Source organism: Lepidochelys kempii, chromosome 1 (assembly GCF_965140265.1).
Source record: "Lepidochelys kempii isolate rLepKem1 chromosome 1, rLepKem1.hap2, whole genome shotgun sequence".
Taxonomy (NCBI): Eukaryota; Metazoa; Chordata; order Testudines; family Cheloniidae; genus Lepidochelys; species Lepidochelys kempii.
In genome coordinates, this window is record NC_133256.1 from 349584561 (window position 1) to 349605419 (window position 20859).

At 50.4% G+C, this 20859-nt stretch overlaps 1 protein-coding gene across 1 annotated transcript in view; it reads left to right on the forward strand.

Moving 5' to 3' along the window:
* The window catches only part of SND1 (staphylococcal nuclease and tudor domain containing 1), a 505775-nt gene that overhangs the window by 14618 nt on the left and 470298 nt on the right, over positions 1–20859 (forward strand). The window contains exons 2-3 of the mRNA XM_073329019.1: positions 9319–9468; positions 14319–14439. Coding sequence (XP_073185120.1) covers positions 9319–9468; positions 14319–14439 — 271 coding nt within the window. The remainder of the gene's footprint in view (positions 1–9318; positions 9469–14318; positions 14440–20859) is intronic.

Below are 20859 nucleotides of genomic sequence, written 5' to 3' on the forward strand. Positions count from 1 at the left end.
CAAGGGACCAATATCACAGCAGGGGGAGTCTGGCAACACTGACACTGACAGCTGGAGCTGCTTCTCTGGCTGCCCTTAGATTGTGCTGGAGTGAGCCTCCTATCATCAGATATGCCAGCTTTTGGGGGGCTGTGCAATCTGGACCTCTTACTGAAATCCCCCAAACCACCAGATTCAAGGTTACACCTGCTAACAGCAGCTGCCTCTTCCCCTCATCAGAGAACCCTAATAATTTTCCAGGACACTTAGGTGTTGTTAATTGGATAAAACAGTTAACAGCATCTGAGTTTTCTTGTGCCCTGTAAAGTGAAGATTAAGGGTAACTACAACTATGAAACCTGAGTCTTGAATTGTTGAGCACTGAGGTCTTTGTAGCAGGATTGCTCTGGATGTATCATTTACTTTCAGGCTTAAAGTGAAACTCATTTTCCAGTAGTTTGTATTGTGAATGTATTTCATTTGTATGATCTGCTGTATGGCGAATAACAAATGGCATGTAGCGATGCCTGGTGCCATGTGCAATACAAATGATCTCCAGGTAGGAATGTTTGGGATCAGTGATCTGGTGTGTACCATCGATCTGCTGTTCAGCTGGGCACAATGATCTGCTCCTGAACACAGGAGGCAGCATTCTGCAGTGCAGGGAAACATGCTACAGTTTTCCTGGTACCTTGTGTATAATGTTAAAAGCTGAACCGAGCCCTCAGTCAGAGTGGAATGTGGATTCGGTTCCCAGTAAACCCATTACATTGCATCACTTTTTCTCCTGCTAGATCCCAAAAGCCCTTAGCAAAGGGATACACAAGGATCATTGCAATCATGTCTGGGGTGGAGCACATGAGCTGTTTAACAGAGCACAGCAACCCTTCACCTCTCTTTAGGTTAGGAAGTAAGGAATTTTGTCTCCAATTTAAGCCACAATGGGAATTTTATGGAAGCAGGAAGTGCTTGTCCAGCTTGAAACATGATTTGGGCATTGTGGCTTTTAATAGCATCCATCACCATGGTAGCTAGCTAATAACCTTTCGAAAATGGGAAATGTACAACCCCTGGAATCTCAGCTAATCCCTGACTGGGCTGATGGGGCCAAATTTAGTTCTCCAGCGCTAATTTACCCTGGAGAGACAGTGTGATAAATGGGCTGGTCACAGCCTTGAGGAGAATTGTGTTGAGAGTAACTAGACCAGAACCCTGGAAAGCCTTTTATTTGCTGTCCATGCTGGTCAGATTGTTCTTGTTACTGTAATTTATGGAGCGGACAACGTTTCCTAACAATGTATGCGAGAGAGGGAGGGTCTTTCTTCCTTGGCCTTGTGGGCCTTTCTGTTTTTCCTCTCTCCCCCTTTCACTGGCGGATCCCCCCAGCACATTCCTGCTTTGAGTGGCTTATTAATCTAAAAATGTGTAACAATTAACAGCTCCAATAGTCAGTCAATGCCATATGCTCAGGACCTTGATTTTAATTCTCCCCCTAGCACCACTGAGTGGAGAGTGTTCAGATTACAGCATGTGGGAAGCAATTGTTGACCTAGCTCTGTTGTAGAAACTACCACCCTATGGGGGGACCTGGCTGCAGCCGAGGGCTTCATCTTGCAGTGTAGAGGGGGTGTAACCATGTTCTGCCATTAGTTCTGAGCTGTTGCAGCTTTGGACTTGAGTGAGGAACCAGCATGGTTCTGCAGCACGCTTGAAACATCTCTGACCCTGCCTGGGTTGCAGGACAAACTTCCCCAGTCTCGTGACAGTCCGGTCAGTGTAGCAGAGACCTAGCCTTACTAGTGCATTGGTTTCAAATCACTGTGCAGGAGTGGGGTGGGGGCACATGGCAAGCGTGTATTTGGAGCTAAATGCCTGTAGGACCAGTTCCCTCTAAGCTGCACGGCTATGCAGCTACCTATTAAGCCCTGCGGTGGGGAGAGATGCCTCTCCCCCAGCATGGACCTGCCATGGTGGGGTGAGGTGCCTCTCTCCACGTGCCCTGCCCCAGCCCCGGCATGGACCTGCTGCGGCTGGGGGAGAGGAGCCTCCCTGCCCCCCAGCCCAGATGCTGCTGGGGGGAGTCCTCTCTACTTGTTGTAGTCCCCAGCAGCCTGCACCCCAACCCCCTCATCCCTGGCCCCACCCCAGAACTGCACCCCCCAGCCAGAACCCTCACCCTCCCACCCCAATCCTCAGCCCTGAGCCCTCCCTCTCCAAACCCCTCAGCCCCACCCCCACCACATGAATTTTGTTCTGTATACCAATATGGAGGTGATGTGTCACACAACAAAATTCATTCCACACATGCGTGGGCAAAATTAGAGGGAGCACTGCCCCTAGGAGGCTGGGTTCTTCCTTATTTATAACTGTGGTGTGGCTTACTCTCCCTTTTTCTGTGCAGGAGAGGGGGTGGTTTTTATAATCCAGGTAGAGACACGCTCTAGACGTATTCTGGAGTGGACTCTTGTATCCCCACAGAATCTTGTAGGAGCCTTGGGGAAGTGTGTGGGTGTGGGGGGGTGGCACCGTATCTGCAGCTGTGTCGCTGTTACTCCGGCTCCCATCCGGAGTTATGGGTGGGGAAAGCTTTCCTCCCTGCTACTAGAGAGCCGAGGCCAAATGGCTTTTCTTACCGGCCTGGCAGTGGTGATGGAGGTGGGGGTGTGGTTTAAGCATGCCAAGTGGGTGTTGGGTAGCGTTTGTATAATATGGGAACATGCATTGTTGGGAGTGAGTTGAGGACTCCAGCTGGGCCCCTCGACTGCCAAGGCTGGACTTGCTGCAGAGGCATGTCATGCCCACCACTGAGGGGGGAGAGAAGGGATCGTCATTTGTGGCTAGAGGACGGTGCCCATGCTCGAGTGGGTCAGAATAGGGGGTGGATGGATAAGCGCCTGGAGGACTCCAGGGAGGAGAAACTGAAGTTGGCTCTGGAAATTCCTGTTTTTGGATGGCAGCCCTTTCAGGTGATGTCCTGGTGACCTTGCTGGTTTCAGCAGGATCCTGGCCAGGGGTAGAACTGGAGCGGTTTTGGAGGTTACCCACATCTCATGCTTCAGAGGAAGGCTAGTGCCTGAGGGTGGGGACACAGGATTTGATGGATGTATGCTCTGGCTGTGGTGAGTGATTCCCAGGGGGCGGGGAGGGGGATATGTCCCTGTTTGAGGCAGGAGTATTCCGCCCCACCATAGCTGCCTCCTTCTTTCTACCGGGTGTGACGCAGCCCAGAGGAGAGTGTGCTGAACGATGCAAGCAACTGCATTCTCTGCATGTCTTGCACCATAGATGCACTCCGACTCTGGACCCTAACTATGGCACTGAATGGTTCACGCTGCCTGCCTGTGCTCCAGCATTGGAGAGCTTGCATTCTCCTTCAGGGAATATCTCCGCTCCCTGTCTGGGCTCAATCTGATCCGCTTGCTGCCAAACAGCCTTCTTCTTACAGACTTGGAGCAATCCCGTAGGAAGAACATGGCTCTGTAGGCCACTGTACATCCAGCTGGCCTGGAGGGAGGGGAGAGCTCACCTGTTAGGTTAGATCTCTGCTCTCCTGGCAGCCTGCCTGAGTGACTGTAGTCTCCCATTAGCCAGGAGGCTGGGCTGGAGTTTGCTTTTTGCATTTGTATTCAAGGCAATTGGGGAAAGGCAAAGAGCAGTCTGAAAACAAGGTTAAAAGCATCCACTTTTTATGTTGGTTCAGGGCACTGGATGTTCTGTGACTGGAATATTTGGGCTATAATTCATCTGAATATGGCAGCTGTCCTCAGTACTCCGGCATGCTGGGAGAACAGGACCTTCTCCTGTAGAGCTCAGTGGATCTGGTTTATTGGTGCCTGCATGGCAAAGGAATTTTCTCTGAACTATAGGCTTGAAAAATTCTCCATCTACTAGCCAGAGAGCTGACTTACCAGGCAAGGCTGCTCCCATCACCTCACCTGGCTAGGTATCTGTATTCCCGCACACTCTTGTTGGCCCAGTTATGATCTGTCCTCTCTGGGCTCTTGGGAGGTGATATCACTCCTCTTCTCCCCCTATAGGAGTGCTGGCAGCTTTGCCTTCCTAATGTTCAGTACATCTCTTGGGCATTTGGCTCCCAGACTGCTTGTACATACATCAGCAGATCAGAGTGCTCCTGAGAATCAGACACACCAGGCTGTTTCCTTTGATCCCTCTATTCGCAACTCATAACTGGTCCCAGTAACTGATTAGTGGTTTAGAGAACATATACCTCCTAAGAACTTACTCAGCTTGAGATTCCCATGCATTTTATCTAGCACAGGACATTGTCAATGCAATATGATGGTGGAGAAATTACACCCAAACCAGGCAGTTCAGTGTCATGGAGTCTGCAGCACATGTAGTACAAACCCCTTGCCCATCGGTGGGTATTTACCGGAAGGTGACACTCCTGACTCTTCTGCATTTAGTTCTCCCCTGATGTTGCATGAATGTGTTTTGTACAGAGTTCCATGGGGTTCTAGAAAGTGGCAGTGAATCTGACCAGCACCTAGGCAAAGCAGTGAGCAGTGACTGACAGGCTCTAGAGGTGCATGCAGTCTAGATAAGGCAGCATTGCATCAGATCAAACATATGGGCTAAAATGTATCTTAGAATGAAAGCTTAGTTCCTGCAGAAACTGATGGCTTAGGCATCCAGCTTGGTAGGAGAGGTCATGAATTTTTCAAGCCAGGTTCCATGGTGCCCAAAAGGGTCCCCTGCGACCTGATGAGCAAGTCCCCCTCTTTGGCTCTTTTGCAACCCTTGTGATTGCAGCTGAATGGGGGCTATGCTTGTTGTGGGTACAAGAGCCTTCTGAGTACACCACACAGGCAGGTGCACAGTTATGTTGAGGAGGGAGATAACCGAAACCAGCAATCTTGGGTCTGAAGGTCAAGTTTGTGTTGGTGCTGGAGGATCCCACGCAGCCAAAATGATGAAAGCTGTCCCAAATGCACAGCCAGCTGAGAAGGCACGGTCTCTGGGCAGACAAATTATATTAACATTTCCAGCACTCTAAGGTCCTGGATCCAGTCAGGCAGTGCCCTAGTCTAGATGCTCTACCAATCCTGTCCCTGCATGAGGAGTAAGATGCTAGTTGATTGCCTGGAGCTGGGCGTGCTTATCTCCTAGCTCCTCCTACTTTCTCAGTTGGCAGGTTTCCCCTGTGGTTTTTTCTGTACTGAGAATTAAACTGTAGATTAAGCAGCAGATCACATGTATCAGTCAGAATTTGTGGGTCATTCCTGGGTGATCCTTCTCCCTGGGTCCAAGCAGGACTAGATGCAGCTCCCTTTGAAGTCTGGAAATGCCCTTCCAGTCTGGCTATTGCACGGAAATCCAGTCCCCAGGTAGCACTGCATCATGCACCCAATGGGAGATTGAACAAGTGGGGCAGGCAAGAACAACAGGTGGGTCTTCATGCCAGCTATACAGGGACCTCTGGTATCAAACAAGCTTTGCTTCCTGGTCATCCTTCGGACAGGGCGGCCTGGCCTGCGCTCTTTGGGGCATGCTCACCTTACTGGCTCAGGGTTACTGCTCCTGGATGCTCCCTTACCTTGGGGCTAATCATGCTGCCTCCGCACAAACCTAAAATCTGGGGAATCTGGGCTCTTAGTATAATGAGGTTAGCAGTCCTTCCCAGCAGGCCCTGCTCAGTGAGCAAAACCCTCGAACTGCTGCGTTTGCTCTCCCCACCAGCTGTGTGTGTTCTGCTGGATATTCCTGATGAAACATGGGTGTTAAATGTTAGTGTGGCTGCCAGTGCCCTCCCACTGCATTGCCTCTCACATCTGCTTGGGAAGCTTTGGCCTGTGATTAAGGTACCTGTTCGTTTTGGTTGGTTCTCCCCTTCTGCTACAGCCATCCTGCGTGATGGCACTGCTCTTGCAATTAGACCGCAGCGAAGGCTGTAGTATTTGGATTATGGTGGCACCAAGAACAAACGCGTGGCAGATGTGAGTCATGTTGTTTAATGCTTGACTAGGGATGGTGCTTAGATACTGTGGTGATGAGTGTGGTAAAAGAACTGATCTAGGATAGGATAGAGAGGCCCCTGCTGAGATCGGGGCCTGTTGTGCTCAGCCCTGTGCAAATATTTAGTAACTGTACGCTCTTAGGAGCAGGGACTATCACCGCAGAATAACATGGGTCTGGGGAGCGAAGGCAGGGAGAGGGGGGAAGTAACTCACCCATGGTCACCCAGCAGGGCAGTGGCAGAGCTGGGAACAGAGCCCAGCTTTCCTCAGCCCCACGAGACTGCACTGTTTCTCCTGTGTGTAACTGCCGAGGGAGACACATGTCTCAGCCAAGTTCTGTGGGGAGCCTGGACATCACTCATTGCAGTCCCTCCTAGCTAGAGAAGAGAACTTGTCTGGCTGCAGCGAATGAGCAATCTAGCACACATGCTGGGGGTTGTTTCTTGAGTGTGGGCTTGGGGAGAACTAGCCAACTGAGACTGTTAAAGCCTGCTTTGCCAAGCCCAGCATGGATTCTCTAGGTGGGGTTGGCCACAAGGGCTCAGTCCTGGTGCTGCAGGGCCTTCGCTGCAAGTGGGAGGATTCTCCCATTAGCACACCCCCAACCCCGCTAATGTGTTCGGGGGCAGCTCCTGGTGGTGTGGACTTTTACTAAGTGCATTGGAATAAGCCTCTTCCCTTCCCTGGAGAGCCAACAGTTTCAGATGAAATAGACTAGGAACAGATATTGGGTAGGGTTGCCAACTTTCTACTGCTACAAAACTGAACACCCCTGCCCTGCCCCCCTCACTCCATCCCCTCTGTGTCTCGCTCTCTCCACCCTCACTCGCTCATTTTCACAGGGCTGGCTCAGGGGGCTGGGGTGCAGGAGGGGGTGAGGGCTCTGGCTGGAGGTGTGGGTTCTGGGATGGGGCCAGGGATAAGGGGCTTAAGGTGCAGGAGGGGGCACCAGGCTGGGGGGTGGAGCATGGGAGGGGGATCTGGGCTGAGACAGGGGGTTGGGGTGCGGGGTGGGGTACAAGCTCTGGCCTGGGGTTGTAGATTGTAGGGGGCCAGAAATGAGGGCTCCAGGCTGGGGAAGGGGGTTGTGGTGCAGGGTGGTGAGGGCTCCGGCTGGGGGTTCAGACTCTTGGGTGGGGTTGGGGATGAGGGATTTGGGATGCAAGAGGGGGCTCTGGGCTGGGGCTGACTGGTTTGGAGTACAGGAAGGGGATCAGGGCTAAGGCGGAGGTTGGGGCATGGGGCGGGGGGGATGTGAGGATTCCAGCTGGGGGTGCAGGCTCTGGGGTGGGGCTGAGGATGAGGAGTTTGGGGTGTAGGAATCATAGAATATCAGGGTTGGAAGGGACCCCAGAAGGTCATCTAGTCCAACCCCCTGCTCAAAGCAGGACCAATTCCCAGTTAAATCATCAAAGGATTTAGGAGGGTTCTCTGGGCTGGGATCAAGGGGTTCGGAGGATGGGAGTGGGATCAGGGCTGGGGCAGGGGGTGGGTTAGTGGTGCAGGGTCCAGGTGGCATTTACCTCAAGAAGCTCCCGGAAGCAGTGCCATGTCCCCCCCCTCTGGCTCTTACATGGAGGCGCGGTCAGGCGGCTCTGTGTGCTGCCACATCTGCAGGTGCCACCCCCGCAGCTCCAATTGGCTGTGGTTCCCAGCCAATGGGAGCTGCAGAGCTGGCGCTTGCGGTGGTGGCAGTATGCGGAGCCCCCTGGCTGCCTCTATGCATAGGAGCTGGAGCGGAGACATGCTGCTGCTTCCGGGAGCCGCGCAGAGCCATTGCAGGCAGGGAGCCTGCCTTAGTCCTGCTGTGCCGCCAGCCAGACTTTTAATGAAAAACCGGACACCTGGCAACCCTAATCTTGGGTGAGGCAGGATGTGGGCTTACTAGTGAGATAGCTTGAAGGGCTGCTGGAAGTGGGGTGCGAAGAAGAGGGAGCTGGGTGCATTGCTCTGGGGATTTACAGGCATAAAGGGGCAGCAACGTGAAGTGCAAAACCTGCCTTGCCCTTGTTTGCATCTAGGGGTCAGCAGTGGTGCGACTGCACAGCTTGCTGACTGCCTGTCCCTGACTGTAGGCAAGGCTTGCAAGTGCCACGTGTGAGTAACTTGATAGCAGGAGGCCCAGGGACTGAGCTCTGCTGAACTCCACTTGGGCTCATTTCCCTGGCCCACACAAAGCTCCAGTTGCAAACAAACCTTCAGTGCTGGGGTGCTCACTACCGCTGGCTGTGGTGAGAAATTCGTGTGCAGTGCCTTCCTGGGGAATGGGCAGGAAGTCCTGTTAATGTCACACCCCGGTAGTCTGTACCCACCACCTCGCTACTCTGCATGTCTGCTTGCTCACTGCTGTAAATGCTTGGAGAGCAGCTCGCTACCTCCACTTCAATCTGGCATTCGTGCTCTTTGTCCTGAATCTAATCCATCTGCAGCTGGCTGACCTGGTGGCTCCAGGGAAGCTGGTCATATGATTTCTGGCTAAACCCCACTGCATCTCTGCTGGTTGGCAGTGTGCTGGGTCTGGCAGCTCGCCTCTGGCCCACTCCTTTGTCACAGTGGGGCCAGCTGTGCCATGCTTTACTTCTGCAGAAAGGGTACTACTTTCTCCTGCCTGCTAACTCCCAGCTGCCTACTGGCATCTCTCCAGATGGGCCCGGCACCCTCTTCTGCAGCAGTGACACTTCTTGCTACCTGCGTAGTGGCTGGAAATGGGCTTAGCTGACTGTACTGCAGAGGCCCAGTGGTAGGATGCACATGGAGCTCTCTAGTCTAAGGTCCCGGGGTGCTGCTTAGCAGAGTAAAACCAAACTGCTGTCCCTTGGGGCTCAGGTACATTGTCCATTTCTGTGGACTTGAAAATCCAGGTTTGCAGCAAAAGAGCAAAGTTCTATCAAAATTCCACCTGTAGATGAACTCCAGTGTTTAACTCCCTCAGTGAGGTTGGGTCTGAAGCGTTTGCCGTTGACAGAACTCGATCTGCTGTGGTTGGTGAGCTTTGAGGGGGTGCATCCAGGAAAGGGTGTGGGAGGGAATGGAAATTGGGGCCAACAATGGCTGTTCTGAAAACACCCCTGTTTAAGTGGGGAAATTTTTAAGGTGCTGTTAGGAAGTGGGGAGAGTGATGCTTGGACATGATGAGTGCCAGGAATACAGCCTAGATACAGGAACTGAGTGGGGTGAATTTGATGATGAAGGGCCCATTATAGCGGAAGTGCAACTCCAGATCTGTAAGTGGGATCCCAGGTCCCTGTCAGCACAAGGCCCAAGGCAGGGATGGGGTGGAACCAGATATAATGCTTGAAGCTTCTTCAAGGGTTTAACTTTGCTGTTGGAGTACTAATGTTCTCTGTCTGCCTCCCTGCAGGTCCTCTCAGGCTGCGCCATCATTGTCCGAGGGCAGCCCCGTGGGGGGCCCCCTCCGGAGCGGCAGATCAACCTCAGCAATATCCGTGCTGGAAACCTCGCCCGCCGGGCTGCTGCAGGACAGCCAGATGCCAAGGATACCCCTGATGAGGTAGGTGTTTCCTTGCTGGCCAACAGGCTGGTGCATAAGGCTGGATTGCATTCAACTCCTCATGCTCAGAGCACCTAGTACTGTGGCCAGGAGCTTAATTTAGAATAAATCAGGGAGATAACCTAATGTGCTTGCCACCCAAATACTGCCTAGCCCTGGCAGATCGCCCAAAAGTAAACCTCAAGCCAGCAGTGATTTTTGCACTGATCAAGAGCTCAGTAGAACAAGTCCTCGGTCGTGGACCAGCGTAACTTGATCCATGAGGTGGTGCTCCTTGCTGGGGGGGTCGGTGCAGACACAATGCCCAGATGTGGCACGTGGGGGTGCTGTGCTGCAGGGAGTGGGCTTGAGTCTGATCCCAAAGTCCCACTGTTGTGCTGCAGAGAGCAGTAGGGGTGCTCTCCCTTATGTGCTGACCTAATACCCCAGTGTGGTGGTAGGGGGCGCTGTGAATTGGGGGTCAGGCACAGAGTCCTGGACAGATTCTTGTTTCAGCCTTGTTTTGTCTTTACATTTCTTTAGCTGAAACAGAAGAGCACAGTTAATTGTCCTCACCTGTTGCTGTGTTGTCACTCAGTTTGTTGAATGCTTGCTCAGAGGGAGTGGAATGTGCCATCTATTGAAACCACAGGGCGTCTTCCTACAGCCTCTGTGCTATCTATCCAAGTAGTGACCAGGCCCAGCCCTGCTTAGCTTAAGAGTCAAATGGGACACAGCTGGAGATGGGAAGGGAAATGATGATTATCTGAGAGGGTGTGTGAAAAGACTAATTCACAATTGCCCAGCCCAAAAGGGTTTTACTCACAGCTCAGATCCCTCTTTTGCTAGGCAGGCAGGCGTCATTCTCCAAATTTACTGGTTTAAAATGAACAGATTCTGTGTTTGAGTAATTGTGTAGTGTAGCAGTGAACTTCCCCTCCAGTGCCCCAGGTAAATCTTCCATGCTAATGTACAGCCTTGTTTTTTTCCAAGGAGGCAGAGACTGGAGGAGGGAAATGCATCCATGGGATGGGAGGTGGGTATGGGAATAGGTGCTGGCTCTGCAGCACCCCACTGGGGGATAAATGGGACTCCAGGCGCCGCCTTTTGCCCACCAGGATCACCAGCACAAAATGTTTATAGAACTTACCCAGGGCTGTGCTGTGAGCGAAGCAAATTTCAGCTGCAAGGCTGATGTCTCATTACCATAGAGTCCCCTGCTTCACTTTAGCACGACACAAGCTACACGCTGTAGGATGCTAACTCAAACCAGGAGACTCTGAGCTGCCTTTGACTCACTGCTTTGCTCGAGGGCTAATATAGAGGATTTAAAAGTTCCTCAAAACCAGGCTTATTGCTACCTGCTCCAAAGGGCAGGTATTAGTGCAGCCCACCCTCCTCCCAACCCCTTGTTCTGGCTGTAGGCACTCAGACTGGCCATGTTTGAGTGCAGGGCATTTTTTTCAGTGCCGAGTAAGGGAGCATAGAGACAGGGCCAGGTCAGGGGTGTATTATCCAGGGCTGTTATATTGCATTATATTCTGTCCTGAGATTGAGGGTCTTGTAACTCGAGGTTTTATGTAATGTTTTGGCTCCAATTACTCAGCTATGGGTTCCCTTCAGTGTCTGAACTGATACTGTTAGGATACAGTAGCCTGGTACATCCTGTCCAGTGTTTGGTAAGGAGTTTAGACAATGGATATCTACTGGAGGATCTTGCTGCGGGTGAATTAGCAGGGTACTCTATATGGGCAGTTAACCACTCACTTTCAGGCCTGCATATTAATTGCAGGGCATTGGTGTCAGTGCCTGAAGATGGCACAGCTCTGATCTTCCACTGCTGGAAGAGTGGGGGAAAGGAATTCCCCACCTATCCTCCAGAACATGGTGTTCTTGTCTGAGGCTGGGTATCAGCGGCTAAGTGCTTGCAGATGGCACATCAGTAACGGGTGGAAGCTAGGGTGAAATTAGAACTTTTCAGTCCAGAGTGAGGTGCAGTGTTTTCAGTGTAGTTACTGGGTTCTGTTCCCTTTTCAGATGCTGATCAACTGTTAACCTGTGCAAGTTGCTTTACCTCTTAGTGCTTGTTTGAAGAATAAATAGAGCTGTTTGAGAATTTGAGTAAATGGATATTGTTGGAAAACGCTGATTCATTCAAACTAAAACGCTTTGTGGGAAAGGATTAATTTCAATGGATAAGAAAATTTTGAAAAACTTTTGAAGTTTCAAAATTAAGCTTTAATCAAAATGAAATATTACAGTTGACCTGTTCAGAATTTCTTTTGAATGTTTGGCTTGCAAAGAGTCTAGATTTTGACATTGTCCTGATGTGGGGTGGGAATTTTTTTCAAATTTATTGAAAAGGAAAAGTTTCCTGCCCAGCTCTAAAAATCAAGGACTTTGTGTTCACTGTGATCCCCTGTGATGCACCATCTTGGGGAACAATATTTTGGCAGAGTAGCCACATGTCCCATTTCAAAGCAAATGGGGAGGTGAGGCTGGGGATAATGCTGAAAAATTAGCCTAGAACATCTTAGTGGTTAAGACACCTTCAGGGCAACATTCACTTAAGCAGGCCATGTTTTCGTAGGCACTGCGAGCCAATGTATATAACGAACAAAGGGCTATCCTAAACCAGTTTGAAGAGACTTCTCCTCTTTCTGGTCCTGATATGTGAGTTGCTCTGAGGATGGACTTCTGGTCACATCCTGTTGAAATAGCCCATCTGACCAGTAAAGGGCCCAGAATGTATTCTACCCCAGTAGGGGAGACATTCCTTACACTAGAGGAATCCTTGTGTGGATTCTCTGGTCTGTGTAGTGCAAGAGATCAGACTGGAGGATCATGATGGTCCCTTCTGGTCTGAAATGCTGAGTATTTGCAGCAGTTGGATATCAGCATGTGTAAGGTCCCGATCTAAGCACTTCGTGTTGTGTTGATTTGCAGGGAACAGAACAAAGGTTCAGGGACTTGCTTTTGGGGTCATGTGACAGATCAGAGTTTTAGGATGAGTAGCTGGTTGCTTCCATTAATGCAGAGGTTCTCAGAACAAATTTTTTGGTGGCTTCAGAGTGCGGCCACCAACTCTTGCTGGTGGCCGCTCTCACTTTTTTCTAAAATACTTAATTAGCTGTAGGAAAAACAAATATGCATATAGACACAGCCAAATCATTGTAATTTATTTATTGCTAGCTAGTAAGTCTGTTGTGAAAAGTGATATTAACAAATCACTCTTCACAGCAGACTTACTCAGCGTCAACAGCCTGGGGACAAATTAAGCCCTAGATGGGGGGACTGGGGAGGCAGTGGAGGGCTGGAATCTGAAGCCCTGTGGCCAGAGCCTGCTGTCCTGCCACGCCAGGCCCAAAGCCTGAACCTCATCGCCCCTTGGTGGGAAACTCACCTGCTGCCAGGTCCTCCAGTGTTGTGCCTCAAGTATCTCCGCAGGGGGAGCAGGGCTCAACCGCTGCTGGCGGCCCCAGCAATCAACACCAAGGTGGTGAATCCAGGAGCAACAGGAAGGGGCTGCTACTTTGGCCCCCCCACTCCACCCCAGTAACAGCCCAGGAGGCTGTGGCTGCAAGAAAAGCTCCTGGTGGCAGCATGCGGCATATGCTGATTGCTCACTGAGTGGTAATGAACTTGCCCCATGTCCTCTTTTGGATAGAGGTGGTGGAGTTAGAACTAAACCAAACCTGGGATACCCACCCTCCCTGCGTTAGGTGCAGTATAGAGCTCCCTTAAACTGCAGGTCTCCTTGCAATGAGACTCTCCCTGGGGAGATTGTTTCCTGAACATCTTGCGTAGATGTATAAATGTCTTCTGCTTTATAAAATCATGCCTGTCAGTTCAGCTAATTGTTGGTGGCTAGCACAGTGTTCTCCCCAGCCCATTTTCTCTGCCCGCCTGATCCTGCAGTGGTGATGTGATGCTGAGTTTGTGCCCTTGCAGCCTTTCTGGGGTTGGAGTGTGGGCTGGAGCATAGGACTGGGAGGGGGAAGAGCTCAGATCCCCCGATGAGGCAGTGTGGGCGTACAAACTACCGTAGAACATTAGACCGGAAATAGCCATTAGCTCATTTAGACCCCCATCCCCAGGCCAGGATTGCTCCTTAGTATGTTTCCCAGCGCTGTTTCCTTCAGCTTTAATTGTCTAGTGTTGGGGCTTCCACCTGTGCCTTGGGGAGGCGATTTCACAGCTGTATTCTTACTGTGAGGATCTTCAATCTGTAGTTTCCTCTGGCTGAATTCATGCAAGTGAGAGTGTAGGGAAGAGCTGTCGCCAGCCCGAGGCCTTATGGCATGGTCTCAGTCTGAGCAGGGAAAACGATCTGGACAGTATTCATTGTTGCCTGTGGAGTGGTTGTGATCCTGACTACTTTGGAGCAGATCAAGAGGACAGCAATAGTTTAAATGTTGTCTTCTAACTGGGGCTGCTCCTGACCTGTCAGTGCTGGACAGACCTACTTTCCTCTAGATGCCTCCAGGTATCTTTGGCTTCCAAACCACTGAACTGCAGGAGGCCTCATGGGGGTCTCCTGCAGAAGCAGCGAAATGCTGTCTGGCCAAGAGAACACCTAGCTCCTTCGCAGCTCTTTTCATGAGCAGGTCCCAGTATGAAGGAGGTCAGTATCATTGACCCCATTTTACAGATGGGGAAATTGAGTAACTTGCCCAGGATTACCCAGTAGGCCAGTATTGGTGAGATTAGGACCCATATCTCCTGAGTCCCAATCCAGTGCTCTGTTTACTAGGCAACACTTCCTCCCTATGAGATCTCTCTGCACTGTGTCCAGCAGTGGAAGGGGAACCCTTAGGGTCTGATGGTGCCCACTTTGACCTCCAGTGACTAAGTTTTGTGTTTTCCCCCAGCCCTGGGGATTTCCAGCTCGTGAGTTCCTGCGAAAGAAGCTCATTGGGAAGGAGGTGTGCTTCACTGTGGAGTACAAGACCCCGCAAGGCCGGGAGTACGGCATGGTGTACCTTGGGAAAGGTGAGTAGTGGCTAGGGAGCTGCCAGACATGCACAGGGCAAAGTGTGCCATGCAGGTGGGTGAGGTGACGTGCTGCCCCTCAGTCTGGAGATGCTGCAAGTCCGCGTGAACCTGACACCCAGCTGTACGTTGCCCTTCTTCCTATTGTGGCATCTTCCATAGTGCAGGCCGCAGGCTGCCATTTATGGCATTGTCACTAATTCTAGGGAAATTCAGGTGTGGGTTCTTACTGGACCTCTGGGCACTCACTGGAGTTGGATGCTGGGTTCCTATAGTGCAGTTTGCTTTGCTGGAGCTGCAGACTGTCATTGTTGAATGTGTTTGGGCTCCAGGCTGCTTCAGGTCATGGTGCTAATTGAATTCCCTTAGATTTCCTTTTGCAGCCCTTATTGCCATTATAAATCTTGTGGCTTTAGTCAACCGGAGACAGGCAACGGAAAGGAGTTCTCCTAGCTCCCTTTTCGTTAGCATCCTTGGACTGTTGTGTGTTGGTCAGTACAGTGAGAATTGATGTTCGTTAACCATGGTGCTGCTTGAGAACAGTGACTCAGAAGTGGGTGATCTGGCACCCATAAAATGGGAGTAGCACTTTTGAATGCACCCATTGCCCTTTTTAGGCCGTTGCTTTAGTTTAGCTTTTGAATGTTCTATAACTTACAGCTTCCTTCATACAAAGCGTCACTGAGCAGCTTGCAATGAGCTAGAACAGCATGCTTAGACGGAGTCTGTTAGGGTCGTTCCAGCATGCATAAAGGGGCAAAGCTACCTGTGGAGCAAGGGAAAAGGATCTGAGCTGTAAAAGTGGCCCAGCTGCCATAAATATCCGCAGGCCTAGTTCCAGTGAGGAGGGGCTGGGGCTCAAGGAAGAGGAAGGCAAGTTGTGTGGTCTGAAGTTGAGCTCGACTAGAAAACATTTTATGCCCTGAGCATTCATCAGTCCATGCTCTTGTTTCTGTTCTGCTGATCGCCGAGAATTTAGTTTGTACATCCTTGTCCTTTGCTATGGAGTGGGTCAGAAACCCAAATCTGTGTTCTCCCCCACTCCAGGAGTTTTTGAAAGAGTGGGGGAAAAGGCGGTCATACACACACAGCTCCCAGCATAATGGGGCCCTGATTCTGATTTCTGGGGGCCTTTGGGTGCTTTCAAAGATTACCAGGCCAGTAGGGACCCTCTGATCGTCTAATCTGACCTCCTGTATAACACAAGCCGTAGAACATCACAATAATTCCTAGAGCAGAGCTTTTAGGAAAACATACACCCTTATTTTTAAAAATGGCTAGTGATGAAGAATCCACCACAACCCTTGGTAAATGGCTCCGATGGTGGTTTACCCTCGCTAAGACTAAGCTGGGGGGAGGAAATTCAAGCAAAGCTTGGGTAGAGATAAGCATGAGAGGAAAGAGGCTATAAGGTGTTGGGTGGAGAGGGAACAGACACAAACCAACAGAGAGACACCACAGACTGACAAGACGTGGAGAGAAACAAGAATGAGTGTCCAACAAAAGCCAGACATGCATAGGAAGTCATTTTGCTTTTCATTGACAGTCGATTGTCATCAGGTCACAGTTAAAAGCAGTGCACAAGTTGGGCACAGCTTGATTTATTCTTTTAAAATGGTAGGGAGTCTGGGGGCATGAGGACTTTATACAATGACTCAGAGGCTTCTAATTTTTTAGCCCCGTTCTTGTGTAAGCACCCCTTTGGAACGCATATACATGCATGATGATTATGAGGCATACATTTAACAGTGAGGGTAATTAACCACTGGAACAATTTACCAAGGGTTGTGCTGGATTTTCCATCACTGGCAATTCTTAAATCCAGCCTAGAAGTTTTGCTGAAAGCTCTGCTCTAGGGCTTGTTTAGGGGAAGGTCTCTGGCCTGTGTGATAGAGGAGGTCAGACTAAATGATCACAGTGGTCCTTTCTGGCCTTGGAATCTGAGTAAGGCTTATTCCAAAATGGTGCAGTGGGGTTAAAGACCTTGCAGACTCTAAGTAATAGTTGGCCAGGTCAGCATTTGAATGGGAGACCTTCAAAGAGCTCCTAGAGGATGCTCTGGAATGAAACACACTGTTATGCCCATGGTACTATCGCTTTCCTCTTCCCTGAACTCCAGATGCGCATTGGTAGTAAAAATAAGGGGGACTGACAGGAGGACAGCCCTGGTTGCCTTCCTCTGCATGCTACATTTCCCTTCCTTTCTCCTGTTCTCTCCATTCTTTGTTCACTATTGTCTGTTTTGCTTATTCCCTTTGCCTTTACTGCTTGTTGGGTCTCTGTGGGCAGAGGCGCTGACTTTTGGTTTTCCTGAGGGGTGCTCTCCCCTTCCCCCAATGCCCCACACTTGCTCTGCCTCTTTCTGCCCCTATTTCGCCCCTTCCCGCTTCCGCCGAGCCCCTCCCTGAGTCACCAATCAGCTGTTTGGTGATGCCCCTGGTTGGCAGTGGTGCCCCTGAACAACTGTGGCTGGTGGGTTCTGACCACCTACTTTTCCCTGTGGGTGTTCCAGCCCCAGAGCACCCATGCAGGCAGCGCCTGTGTCTGCGGGGACAGGAGTTCTGGTTCACGCAGGGAGGTGGCTGAAGAAGCTGAATAGGACTGGCCTCTTGTTGCCTAAATAGGGCAAATGCATTTTGCTTCCCCCTCCCTCCCCATGCTGGATTAGTTAGTTCCTGTTCCTCAGCTGTCAGTCCAGTGCACAAGGATCTGAAGTGTCCAGGGGAGAAGGCTGAACCCAAGCCAATGTTCAGTAAGCTGCTGGGTCACTGTCCAAAAAGGGAAAGGATAATGCTACCCAGTCATACAGTGCTGTCCTAACCTAGCTGTAGACTAACAGGAGCATAACTTTCATCAGCCTTCGGAGTGTCTGGGTCACTAGTGAGTCTTCAGTCTTTTCCATCTCGCTGCATGCAAGGGATTGTTCCCTGCTAAACCTGTGTTTTATGCTTCAGGGCATGAGCCAACCTCTAATGGACACTTGCAGGAAATTTTCCCTGGAGTCAGGTTGTCCCATCACTGCTATTGCCCCAGCCTCTGGAGCAGCTTGCAGTTGGAGACAGGACATGGCACTAGATGGACTGCTCATCTGATCCAGTCTGGCTGCTGCTGCCCTTAGGAGGGAAGGATGGGTACCAGTGCTTAGGGCACTAGCCTGGCACTTGGCAGACCTAGGCCAGTTCTGTGCTCTGGTACAGACCGCATCTGGCCTTGGGTGAGTCTCTGTCTCTGGGCCTCGTTTCCCCCTCCTGTTCTACCTTATAGGGGCATAGGAGGATAAGTGCATTAAAGACTGAGACATGGGGGCCAGATAAGAACCGTAGGTTCTTACAAGTCCCAAGCATTGTGGCTTCCACCCCTTCCCTAAAGGTTGAGTGCACAGCCTCCTGCATCTCGTGGTCGGGAGTCTTCACCAGGGCTCTGCTCAAGTAGACTTCCTTAATGTCCTCCTGCTGCCCCTACTTATTTCTCTTTGGCTATGGTAACCCCTTCGTAGTCACCTATTCCCACTGTTTTCAGGGCTTTCCTCCGTAGCGGTGTAGCCAAGTGGTCTCTCAGCTGCCCATGTCCGATCTCCACTCTGTTGCTCTTTCCTGAACTCCCATCTGTCAGTCCTGTCTAACTCGCTAACACCAGTATGATCCAACTTGAGTTTCTGCTCAGGAGAGACCTGGAAATTGAGTCCAGGCCATGGCAGGTACAATGCCAGAAGTGGGTATAGGGGGTGCCTGCCTTGCCAGCATGCTCAACTCCTCCCCCTCGTACAAACTAAAGGACCATTCACTCTTTGGTCTCTTCCAGGCCTTCCAATAAGGGGCTGCAGCTGTATGTAAGTAGAGCAGTAACTGCTATTGGTTGCTGTTGAACCAGTGACAGAGATAAGCTGCTGCCCTGCCAGTGTCTGAGCTATCCAGCGTATCACAGGAATTGACAGACTGGATCAGACCCATGATGCATCTGGCCTGGTCTCCAACAGTGGCCAGCACCAAATGCTTCAGAGGGAGGTGTGAGAACCCCCTCAGTAGCCAGTTGTGGGATAATCTGCACCCATAATCCTTTTGAAAAGCTTATGCTATGACTGACTCCTTGGGAGAGGACCACTGTCTCTGCAACTCCCTGGCTTCTGTACCAAATCCATTCTTTTGTTGGGAATCCTGGAGCATTCGTGTATTTATCATCAGAAGGCAGAAGCAAAGTGTTAGTCTGCTGGAAATAAATCTTGAAAGGATTTTGTTCTGAAGTGACACTGCTATCAGTTTAAGTGCTCTGTTTCAGTGTTCTTCCTCCTTGTTCTCTGTCACATAAAAGATTTTTATGACAGGCTTCCTGTGTAGGTGTCTCCCTTATTGTTAAACTGTGTGACAGGACAGGATTTAAATGAATAGACGAAGCATAAAACATTTCCTGATTAAGTTTGTCAAGATGTCAATACAATTAACAATGCACCAAGAGCCTCACCAGGCAGGTGCCTTCCTCCAGCTGGATTCTAGCTCTCTATTAGTGGTCAGAAGTCTGTAACCTTTGTAACTTGTTCTTAGCTTTGGGCTGAGCAGAGTGGGAGAAGCGCGCACCTTATGAATTTGGAACACCCCAGCTGCGACCTTAAAACCAAGCTGGATTTGTCCTCCCCTTCTGGTTCTCTTTTGAGGATGTAGCATCACTTATTTCTTCTTTTGGATGGCTAACAGGAGAGTTTTCCCCCATTATGAAGTGCAAAAGGATTGTTACAGTTCTAGAAATGTCTGAGGAAATCTGACATGGATTCATTCCGAATGTACCTAGAGCCAGAGGCTGCTGCAGCCTCATCTGGGTAGGCCATGAACTTGCGGGGAGAGCAAAGCAAAAACCTTACCCCTTCAGATCACCCAAGTTGTCAGTTCCTACTACTAATCTGCTCCCTTCCTTGCCAACAAACTGTTCCAGCCTTTCAGGCTGGAGAGAACCCCATGTCTGAGTCGGTGTCTGTTCTGTGGACGCCTGTCAGACATACCCTCTGATGGCTGTGGTCAGGTGTGACCCGTCGCTGCCACATTAGCCACAAAGTTGGCTGATTCTGCACAGAATCAGTGTTTGTGCGGCTGTGTGTTATCGTAGCCGTTGATGATCTCACCCTTCCCTAGGACAACAGCGTTTGATTAGAATTCTGTTTTTTTCTGGTGGCATTTCAAAAGCCCCTTTGATCCTGTTGCATATAATTACCTCCATATCCTATGCAATGGCTTCTGCTACAGAGGATGACCTGGTCACGTATAAATATTTTTTCCCAGACTGATGTGCAGATCTTATGTCAGATTTTCTCCCTTATTCTTTCCCTCTTCCCTTGCCTTAATTGTCATCAGAGTGGCATGCCCCATACATTTTTATCCTTGTGCTTTGCTGACACCAAACTCCTCCTTGACAACCAGTGCCTGTTGTATCATGGTGCCACCAGACTGGCACTTTTGATCTAGGTGTTCCCTGGGGCAAAGTGACACTCAGTGGTATTGGTGGTCTGTGAGACTGGGGCTCCTGAAACACTTCAGCACTTCCAGGAAATCTGCCTGAAGTGGCCACGTGGCAGCTGCTAGAACCCTGTTTTCTGGCCAACCCCTCCTTCACCTCTCCGAGTGTGTGGAGGGATTGTCAAGGTGGTAGTTTGGAGGAAATGCGAATCAAACTCCAAAATGACTGGGTGAAAGTGGTTAGCTGGGGAATTAACTGTCAGCTGTGAGCAGAGTTCACTTATGCTAAAGTGCTTTTCATGGGTGCAGTGATCTATATTCCATGTGGGGGTGGTGGTTTGTGATGGTGAAAGTTGTTAATGGTAACTGTGGGGACAGAAGCCCTTCTAGAGCCCAGATGGCACAAGGCAAAGTTCACTCTACTGTTCCCCCGCCTTGCCAATATCGTTCTGTTTACTATCCCATTCAATCCTTGGCTTCTCAGCCAAAATTGCCAGATGCGGATGCCTGTTGCTGGTAATGCCTTCCAGTCTTCACTGAGCTGGGGCTGGATTTGAATAGAAAACATTATAAGTTCCATGCTTCCTTGGTGGCCACCATGCCAGCAAGTTTGCCTGTGAATTCCTTCTGAAATTAGTGAAGCATTATGGCTGTTCTGTTAACATCGTGCCTTGTAAACATCTAATCCACTAACGTGTAGACCAGTGGTTCTCAACCTGTTTACCATCGGGGGCTGCATATGCAGCTCTCTGTTTTATGTGGGCTGCAGCCACACAATGTATATACTACCTGTATGGCCCTGAGGATGTCACATGAGGTGCAATTGTGTGCTGATTGGGCCGCAAGCAGCCCATGGGCTGTGGGTTGAGAGCTACTGGTGTAGATGGACAATGGGGGTGCCAAGGTGTGCACATAACAAGCCTAACTTTCCATCGAAGTAGCTTTAACCTTGCCCTCCCTTTGCCTCCTAGTTTGTTGC